The following is an 11,168-nucleotide window of genomic DNA, read 5'->3' as shown; positions in this document are numbered from 1 at the left end:
TGCAGAAAAAAATTAATATATATTTTCTTGGCTGGCTTTGCGTAGATCAAATGATGGGACCATTTGCATTTGGAATTGACTTGAAGGGGTTTCTGGGGGGATTTCCTCTATGCCAGTGGATAGTGGTTCTCAGCTGAGTGGCTGCAGTCCATTGGTGGCCCAGTAAGCATCCACAAGAGCAGCAAGATGACTGGAAATAATTAAACAGCAGAGAAATATTTAAATCACCAAAAATCAGAGCTTTCAGGAATGAGAAATTAAGTCCTGGAAGCCAGATTTTAAATAGGCCTCCTTCATCAGTATTCAAAATGTGTTACATAACGGACCGCAATGACTATTAGTTTTCTCAAAGACCCCCTTTAAAGTGTGTTTCATATATAGATCTAATCTATGCTACAGCTGCATTACACCTACACCTGCCTTAAAAATGTGTTTCCATTGCCCGCATCATGTCCAGCTAGTGATAGGAAATCTCTACCATAGCATTTTAGCATGATGGCAAAAATATGATAATCACATAAAAGAAATAGTTTGGCTCACTTCACCAGAGGTGGGTAGAGTAGCCAAAAATTGTACTCAAGTAAGAGTAGCGTTACTTCAAAATAATATTACTCAAGTAGAAGTAAAAAGTAGTCATCCAGAAAATTACTCAAGTAAGAGTAAAAAAGTATTTGGTGAAAAGACTACTCAAGTACTGAGTAACTCTTTGAACATAATAAATGATTTATTTTTTAGAAATGTTGTAATAAGACAGACAAAAATATAAAATAATGTGCAAATTCTGCTATTTCCAAATAATAAAATAAAAAATGAGTACAAATAAATAGCATCAGTTACAAAATAAAGATGCACAAATAACACAAAGATACTGCAATATTCACTTGCCCTCCAAATAGTACAACTGATAGAAAATAACATTAAAACAAGGCAGCTTGTGCACATACAAGAAGTCTCATTTTACTCACTTTACTCACTTGTCTGTGTCTGTGCATGTTTGGTTAAAACATGCTTGTTCTTCACTCAGTGAAGTGATGGTTAAGCTTCAGCAGGAGTTGGCTCTCATTTTTCATGTATTCTTTCTTTCCCTGTCTGCTGCCTATGAGGAGTTTGTGCCACTATGCCGCCACAGTTTGTGTAGATGCGTTTTTCCAAAATTACTGCAGCTGGAGTCAGTGCTTCAAGAACCACCACGCACAGACGTATGCAAGACATGGGTTTCAGCTGTCGCATTCCTTGTGTCAAGCCGCTCTTGAACAAGAGACAGCGTCAGAAGCGTCTCACCTGGGCTAAAGACAAAAAGGACTGGACTGCTGCCGAGTGGTCCAAATATATGTTCTCTGATGAAAGTAAATTTTGCATTTCCTTTGGAAATCAAGGTCCCAGAGTCTGGAGGAAGAGAGGAGAGGCACAGAATCCACGTTGCATGAGGTCCAGTGTAAAGTTTCAACAGTCAGTGATGGTTTGGGGTGCCATGTCATCTGCTGGTGTTGGTCCATTGTGTTTTCTGAGGTCCAAGGTCAACGCAGCCGTCTACCAGGAAGTTTTAGAGCACTTCATGCTTCCTGCTGCTGACAAACTTTATGGAGATGCAGATTTCATTTTCCAACTGGACCTGGCACCTGCAAACAGTGCCAAAGCTACCAGTACCTGGTTTAAAGACCATGGTATCCCTGTTCTTGTTTGGCCAGCAAACTAGCCTGACCTTTATTGTGAATTGGGTATTGTGAAGAGGAAGATGCAATACGCCAGACCCAACAATTCAGAAGAGCTGAAGGCCACTATCAGAGCAACATGGGCTCTCATAACACCTGAGCAGTGCCACAGACTGATCGACTCCATGCCACGGCGCATTGCTGCAGTAATCCAGGCGAAAGGAGCCCCAACTAAATATTGAGTGCTGTACATGCTCATACTTTTCATGTTCATACCTTTTAGTTGGCCAACATTTCTAAAAATCCTTTTTTTGCATTGGTCTTAATTAATATTCTAATTTTCCGAGATACTGAATTTGGGACTTTCATTAGTTGTCAGTTATAATCATCAACATTAAAAGAAATAAACATTTGAAATACATCAGTCTGTGTGTAATGAATGAATCTAATATACAAGTTTCACTTTTTGAATGGAATTACTGAAGTAAATCAACTTTGTCATGATATTCTAATTTTATGACCAGCACCTGTATATATAAATATTGACATTGTAAAAAATACATTGAAGATATTGATCAAGCCGGATATTTTTTTTCTGTAATATGTTCAGGCTTCTGACTGAACACATCCATGATCAGAAACCAACACACTGACAGGCCTTTTATAGATTTGTCTTTCCCTTTACCCCCAGTAAACTTGGTTTACTCCCACTGTTGTACAGCATGCTTTCAAGTCATTTGAACACTAGAAAATTGCCTGGTGAGACTGAGTGTGTGGACCACGTATTTCTCCTTGTATCTGTGACTGCAGGGACATACTGATTAAAAAAGCAGTTTCAAAAATGAAAGGATGGATGGCTCATGGAATATCTTTCATCTGTTAGATGGCACCCACAATTAGAAATGATACATCTCCAAATGAAAGAGAATCTATATCATTTTATTGTTTTGCACAGAAAATAAGTAAAAAATCATTTCACCATAAATTGACAGATTTTAGATGTTAAAGGGGAAAAGAGTATAAAAGCATACAAAAAAATCAACACCTTTTAAGCTCTTGCCATTAGAAACTTTTTTGTGTTTCTTTCTGGCCTGATCAGAATAATATAACATTTTGGGAAAAAAATTGTTGTAATAATGCCGAAACTGGAGGCCAAAATTGTAAATATTTCCACAGCTACAGTGTACTTTCCCGGAGTGCTAATATAAGCTGGGATGAACGTTAGCCAAACAGTGCAGAAGATAATCATGCTGAAAGTGATGAATTTAGCTTCATTGAAATTATCTGGCAATTTTCTAGCAAGGAAAGCCAGTACAAAGCAGACACTTGCTAGGAAGCCGATGTAACCCATTAAACAGCTAAACCCAGTAATGGAGCCTATATCACATTCTAAGATGATTTTTGAATTCTGATATTTGGTGTTTCTGGATGGGGCTGGTGGAGATATGACTACCCAGATTATACAAATTAGGGCCTGAATTAGGGTGAATAAAAACACAGTTCCCCTTTGCTGTAGAGACCTAAACCATTTCATAATGTTTTTCCCTGGCAGAGTTGCTTTGAATGCCATAATAACAACAATTGTTTTTACCAAGATGCAAGAGATGCACAAAACAAAACTGATGCCAAAAACAACATGCCTCAAAATACAGTTCAGATTGTTGGGTTTTCCGATGAAACAAAGGGAGCATAGGAAACACAGAATTAGAGAAATAAGCAAAAGAAAACTCAATTCAGAGTTGTTTGCCTTCACAACTGGAGTTTCCCGATAGTAGATAAACACTGATAGTACAGCTAATGACAAGGCAGCCCCGGATAATGAAACTGCTGTTAATGTAATTCCCATGGCATCTTCATAGGAAAGGAACTCGACTTCTTTTGGGACACATTGGTTCCTTTCAGAATTTGACCATGTATCAGGCTGACATTTTTCACATTCATCAGCATCTACAAAAAAAGAAGTTCTTCTTTAAGAAAATAAATTGATTTGATAAGTAGTAAAAAAATATAAACTCTAAAAACATTCGCCAACATTTCATAAAATGATGGGACTGATGCATACCTTAACTTCTATGAGACTTCCTTGCACAAAAATTTAAAATTACAGTAATCCCTCCTCCATCGCGGGGGTTGCGTTCCAGAGCCACCCGCGAAATAGGAAAATCCGCGAAGTAGAAACCATATGTTTATATGGTTATTTTTAGAATGTCATGCTTGGGTCACAGATTTGCGCAGAAACACAGGAGGTTGTAGAGAGACAGGAACGTTATTCAAACACTGCAAACAAACATTTGTCTCTTTTTCAAAAGTTTAAACTGTGCTCCATGACAAGACAGAGATGACAGTTCTGTCTCACAATTAAAAGAATGCAAACATATCTTCCTTTTCAAAGGAGTGCAAAGCAAGCAGTCAAAAAAAAAATCAATAGGGCTTTTTGGCTTTTAAGTATGCGAAGCACCGCCGGTACAAAGCTGTTGAAGGCGGCAGCTCACACCCCCTCCGTCAGGAGCAGAGAGAGAGAGAGAGAGAGAGATAGAGAGAGAGATAAAAAATCAATACGTGCCCTTTGAGCTTTTAAGTATGCGAAGCTCCGTGCAGCATGTCCTTCAGGAAGCAGCTGCACACAGCCCCCCTGCTCACACCCCGCTACTTCAGCGCAAGAGAGAGAGAGAGAGGGAGAAAGTAAGCTGGGTAGCTTCTCAGCCATCTGCCAATAGCGTCCCTTGTATGAAATCAACTGGGCAAACCAACTGAGGAAGCATGTACCAGAAATTAAAAGACCCATTGTCCGCAGAAACCCGCGAAGCAGCGAGAAATCCGCGATATATATTTAAATATGCTTACATATAAAATCCGCGATGGAGTGAAGCCGCGAAAGGCGAAGCGCGATATAGCGAGGGATCACTGTACACACAAATATACTGTATATCCAAATACTATACATACCAATATCTGCATTGGATTAGGAATGAATGAAAAAGTTAGACCATTAATGATCTAAATGTCATAAGTACAGTACAGTACATGTATTAGGTTAAATTAGTATTTGCAATGAACTATAACTATTTTGTTTCTTTTTTCTTTCTTTCTCTATAGTAAATACGTAAATAGTAAATAAGAAGACATACAAAGACATGACTAGAAAAGCCAAGCAAAATGACACCTTTTATTGGCTAACTAAAAAGATTACAATATGCAAGCTTTCGAGGCAACTCAGGCCCCTTCTTCAGGCAAGATGTGAAGAAGGGACCTGAGTTGCCTCGAAAGCTTGCATATTGTAATCTTTTTAGTTAGTCAATAAAAGGTGTCATTTTGCTTGGCTTTTTTCTACATTCATAATGGCTAACACGGTACAACACCCTAGTACTAAAGACATGACTATAAATACAAAATTAAACAAATAAAACAATCTAGCTGTCAGGTTTACACATTCTCCCTGTGACTTCATAGTTGTTCCTCCATTTACACCTATTTTTCTTCACATCATAAATACATGTAGGCTAATTGAATTAGCAATTCTAAATTGTTACAGTATTTGTGATATGGTTATGTGGTTTAGTGTGCCCTGTGATGGAATGTAGAGACAGACTCTTGGCTTCTAGAAAAAATCCTTTTGTGTGTTTTAGTGTTTATACCCAGCTGATTCTAAAATCTACTTGTTCTATTAGTTATCATTTTGTCACATGATTTATGGTAGCTTATTTCTGAATATCTCTTCAATATGTTCATTGTACATTCACATTCACAATCAAACTTAAGATCACTACTTTTATACTTATTCATTTATATACATTCTTCAAATACATGCTTTGAACAATATTGTTTTTATAATAAAAACTCAGGATTGACCAATTGTCCAACATATTAAAATGTCTGTCAGTCATATTCTAGCTCACTTCATGGGGGTCTTCTGGAACTTATCCCAGTTGGTGTAGGGTGTATGGCAGGAAGAAACCCTGGACAGGGCACCAGTCAATCGCAGGGCAACACACACACACGCACACATACACCCACCTGCCATATACTAGGGCCAATTTACCACTGCAAAATTAACCTAATCTGCATGTCTTTGGACTGTGGATGGAAACCGGATTACTCGGAGGAAACCCACACAGACACATATTAAAATGTAATTTCCAATAATGTACCACAATTGGCTTGGGCAGAATGAAGCATTTTCTGAAAGCAACTTGAACAAAATAGGACACAACCATTATGATGTATCTGTGAATAACGCTACTAACTGATTTTAGTCTAATTTACAAACTTTACTGAATCTGCCATCTGTGAGAAAAAAACAGAATGTCCAGGGAAAACCCACAAAAGTACTGGGCAGACATAACACTTTCCCATAGGCAGAGACTGTGCTTGGGGCCTAACAATGGCTCCTTAGATCTTTACAGCATTGCTAGTCAATTCACTGCTAAACAACCCCATGTTGTAAATATTTAGAATAAGTGCCAAAAAGAAGAATATACCTGTCTGCCCACTGATTTCGCCTTCTGCACATGGGATGCAGTCAAAACAGCATACTGGCTCACCCTTTCTCGTGGCTTTTCTTGTTCCAGGTTGGCAGCTTTTACTGCAGATAGACTGTGGAGGCTGCACATAAATACAATAGTCAAAGAATTTATTTTTTGATGTTGGTTGAGCTGGTCATATTAGAAATTGTTTAGAAGGACAACAGCTGAAGAAGTATGAAAGCTGGAAGTCCAAATATTGAAGAATTGATTGTGGTATTTTTGCTTTCTGTCTTGTTATCATAAGTCGTCTATGTTGTTGTTAAAGTCATATGGGATGATATTTATCTTTATCTACAGTGGTCCAGGGTAAAAATCTTTGAGATTTCTTATTTAGAGAAACTGCTTTCAAGTTCACTCCTATGGCATTTGCATGTTCTTCACAAGTTCATTATTGATTAACATCTGTAGATTAACTTGTTGGCTTGTGTGTCTGCATGACTTTCGGTGACCTGGTAGGATTGACTGGATTAAGTGGACATGAAAATGGATGTATTGATGGGAATTAATTGTGGTATTTATTTTTCAGATTGTTAACCCTGTCTACTCATAACATGGTATTTAAACAAGAAATGTTTTTTTATAGAATGTGAGCTTGATTTCCAGTATCTTTCTGTTTGAGTGAGGAAATACTGTGATGTTCATATGAACAAACTTGTTTAACTGCTTTATTCTTAAATGTGTTCAGTGAAAGCACTTGAAAATGTACATAGAGTGTGTCCAGCATTGACTGAAGCACATGATGTGAAACATCTGTTTAGTAACTGAGTAATAATGTTAGCAGACTTCAACATGGACACCACTGGTATTTCAAGCTGTTCTTAACAGATATGACATGTACAATGTATACTGTAGTTAATGCATTGAAAATACCCATCACAGCTTATTGATTATTACTTCAATATTACAAATATGTCTTCTATTTAAATTATTAAGACATATACTTTTTGAGTGACCAAAAGAAACATTCATTAAACAAATTATATTTAATTAAATATTTTCTGTTTTTTTTTCTTACAAATCAACACATTTTTAATTAAATTAAATCTAACTTCACAACTGACATGGAATAAGGTCAGAATTCTTGAAACCTACTTTTCCAGTAGCAAAATTCCAAAACATCTCATTTTCTTTAAGAAAAAGCTCCGTTCCAGATCCAGAGGCTTTGTCAAAAACTCCAGTGGTTTTAATTTCAGTATTTCCATCACTGTTCAGTTGCCAGCTTACAATGTCGTAGGTTGCGAGGGCATCTCCGTTCTCATCAAAAGCAACCCTTTCTCCTGAATGTGTACTAAAACTGACTTTTTTCAGGTAGTGATGAAGCTGAAAAAAAATACATGAATTACAGTATATGTTGTTGTATTTATATTTCCATACATTAATAGAAAAATGAAGCAAATACTAATTCATTTATTTTTTCTCCATCTAACATTTTAGTACATTAGCAATGGGAATTTTTTAGGACATCAAAAATGTCTTGGACTGATTAAAAAAGATCCAATTTTGAAAATGGATTTGTCTAGACAGTAGTTGTTCTTATTTGATTTTGGAACAATGTGAAATGTGAATTTACCTTTAAACCATCCACATTAATAAAAATAATTCTGAATGAATGTTAGAAACATTTTTATAAAAAAAATATAATTTTAGTGATAAATATTAATAGATTGTTGTTTAATGAATTTCATATAATGTATATTTTATAACAATGTTCATTTATATTATGTGATATTATCATATTGTTTAACTCCTTGTATTTGCATTTACTGAACATAAAGTTATCATTGATAACATGTGCAGAAGGTGAAGAAAGGGAAATGAGAGCTTTACCTGCCATGGTTGTACATGTAGGATGTCTGCACAGGAGTTGTTCTCAAATGGACCATTTCCTTTTTCACAGGAATTCAAATTATGAAGTGCGTGTGCAATTGCATATACAGCTTTATAAACATTATAGGAGGCTCTTAAGTCTGAAACATCACTATATGCTGTTTGGGTGTTATTGATATTCTCTCCTTCTGTGCATTCTTTCCAACTAGGCTTTGTAGAGGAGTTTGTAATGTTGCCTGAAAATTTGCATTCAAACATTTTTTCCCAAAATTGTTGAAGTAAATTGTTCCCTGAATTTATATCAGGGTGAACTTGAAGGAGAAATTCTTTCAGTCCTGGAATGTTTCCTTTGCGAATGGCAATGCCTATTGTTCCACCAAATGACCTGAAAAATTCTTTACTTGATAGAACTACTGATTGGCTCCATCCTTCACTTGCAATCCACTGTCTGTCAGTAATATTTTGGCGCACTGCTTCTCTTACTAAAGCATTCATATCCACCTCAGTTGAAAATACTGTAATTACATTTGCTGTTGAGTGTTTTATAGTATTGATTATTTGATGCATCTTGTCAATGTCATTAACGTTTGGAATAGTCTCAGAGAATGCTATGCAACCAAATGTTGCTATTTCCTCATGAAATGTTTTCACAGCATATTGTCCATAGTCATCATCACTTCCTATAATACCAACCCAGGACCAGTTAAAATATTTAATTATTTGTGCCATAGCTTTGACTTGAAAGGTGTCACTTGGGATAGTTCTAAAGAATGAAGGGTACTCTTGTTTATTGCTTAAACAGGGACATGTGGCATAATAACTCACCTAAGAATAAAAATAGCAGCATTAGCATTCTTCAAGGAATAATATGTATAAAAACAATAAATACAATGCAGAAATTTCAGAAAAGTGACATACATTATTAAAGGAACACAAAAAAAAAATTAATTTAATGAAATGTATTGAGTATTTGACTTGATTGTTTTCTGCAGTCCCAAATAATTTTGAAATAGATTTGTCAATGATACATTAAACTGCTATACTTTTTCATAATCTGCACGATTATTTTATATATATATTGTACTGTTAAAATATCAGTCTTTATATACATAATGAGGAAATTCAATTCAATTTAATTGACACAAAATAGTCTATGACGATGCTACAGCAATTATTAAATTATTAAAGTGTTACCAGTGGCATGTGGAACAGTCCAACAATTCTTGAGAGAGCAATAGTAGGCGTGGATCCTGGATCACCAACTATAGCGAGAACAGGAGGGATGCCACTGCAGTTGTATTCAGTGCTCACTTCATCTAGACCACCGACTAAAGTGACAGCCGCTCGGAGTGCCACTGGTAATTTAACACAATTGTCAAAGATTCTGTATCCCAGGGTGACATTTGGCAGGAGTGTCTCATCCTTGTTTATTTCTTCAATAGCAAATGCCATTGTCTGTGCCATCTGAACCCCTATGAAATCTAAACTGTCAATAGAAAAGCAAAATAATTTTTATATGCTGCACAGACATTCATATAAAAGGCAAAAACATTTAATGTTTTCAGAAATTACATGAAATGTTTTTTGAATGCCACCTTGATTTTATTAACAAACAAAATGATTGTTAACGAAAAATAAACCAGCCATAAAAGTGGCAATGTCTCTAACTCACCTTTCACATTTCCACTGTTCTGGTTTAGATTTAAATGACAACTCAGGAATAATAGTTTTAAAGCTAATTTCAAATAGTCCTCCTAATATTATCTGCCCTTTTTTGTACATTCCATTTAAGTTAAAAGTATCCTGAAGTTTGCATTTATGCTCCATATTGGCCATAATTAAAATTATTAAGCAAAGGAAAAATGCAGATGTGAAAAGTATGCAATTCATTTTAGAGCCCATTGATAAGTCAGCATTGGAGAAGCATTTATAAATATGAAATGCAGTGGCCTCTCGAGTACAAGAGTAATATCACTGGAATTAAAAAGTCACATGCCTCTTTTTTGCAATGTATTTGAATAATTACTAAATACTTTTACCTCTCTGCGTTTAATAAGCTGTATGGAAAATACCAATAACAAGAAACTAAGAAAAGCATATATAAAAAACAATTTGGTCTCTGCTATGTACAAAACATCTTTCTGCCTGTGATATTATAATGAAGTTTCTTTGTTTAGTAGACAAAAAAATTGACATTGGTACTTGTATAAAATATTTTTTTTCTTTTAGTAAAGAAAATGCTGTGTGATGCTTCTTTTAAATAATTACAGTTCATTTCTGCTGCTGCACATTTGCTAATTGTAAAACACAAAGCATTTTTAAGGCTGCTATTAGGAGGAATAATATACTGTATGTCATATTTCATTAACATGGTTAAAAAATTAGTTCATCAATTAAGCAAGACTTGCAAAGATGGTCAACCCTTCAATCTCACTTTAGCTGGAAGAATTAACATTGTTAAGATTAATATCCTTCCCAAGGCTTCTGTTTTTATTTCAAAACATTCCAATATATATCAGTAGATGTTTTTTTTAAGAAATTTGATTCAACCATAACCTCATTTATTTGGAATTCAAAACATCCACGTATCCAAAGGGTGACCCTACAAAGAACTAACTTTCAATTTTATTACTGGGCAGCAAATAAACAAGCTATAAAAACCTGGACATGGACACAAATAGATGAACATACACAGGCTTGGTCCACAATAGAAATGAAATCCTGCAGTATTTCTTTATATTCCTTGCTTTTCACCCCAATAAATACAAGTTATCACCAATATACTAACAACCCAATTGTGCTTTACTCACTCAGAATATGGAACCAATGTAGGAAGTATTTTAAGATAGAGAACCTTTTATCTGTAGCACCTCTACACAAGAACAACCTTTTTCCAACCTCTCAAACGTTCGCAGTTTTAATGTTTGGAAAACATTCAAGATTAAATCACTTAGAGATCTGTACATAGACAACGTCTTTGCATCCTACGAACAATTACACTCCAAATTTAACTTTCCAGCAGCACATTTCTTTCGCTATCTTCAAATTAGAAACTTTATTAAACAAAACCTGCCGAATTTTCCTCACCTCTCACCTACCTCTATGCGGGAAAAAATATTAATCAGTCTTGAGGACTCAGACAGCATTTTCGTAATATATAAATCCA

The 11,168-nt window shown here is 35.5% G+C and overlaps 1 protein-coding gene across 1 annotated transcript; it reads right to left on the bottom strand.

The window, feature by feature from the left end:
* Nucleotides 1–2,657: 2,657 nt before the first annotated feature.
* Nucleotides 2,658–9,882, bottom strand: LOC114669614 (extracellular calcium-sensing receptor-like). Its single transcript, XM_028825795.2, has 6 exons — nucleotides 9,675–9,882; nucleotides 9,197–9,488; nucleotides 8,003–8,827; nucleotides 7,268–7,495; nucleotides 6,131–6,254; nucleotides 2,658–3,599 (listed from the first exon to the last, which is right to left on the bottom strand). Exons 1-6 carry the CDS (start codon nucleotides 9,836–9,838, stop codon nucleotides 2,701–2,703), a joined length of 2,532 nt encoding a protein of 843 aa, XP_028681628.2. The 5' UTR covers nucleotides 9,839–9,882; the 3' UTR covers nucleotides 2,658–2,700.
* Between the last annotated feature and the right edge of the window lie 1,286 nt (nucleotides 9,883–11,168).

Source organism: Erpetoichthys calabaricus, chromosome 2 (assembly GCF_900747795.2).
Source record: "Erpetoichthys calabaricus chromosome 2, fErpCal1.3, whole genome shotgun sequence".
Lineage (NCBI taxonomy): Eukaryota > Metazoa > Chordata > Cladistia > Polypteriformes > Polypteridae > Erpetoichthys > Erpetoichthys calabaricus.
The sequence above is the reverse complement of the archived record's forward strand: the minus strand, read 5'-3'. Positions and strand labels throughout refer to the sequence as shown.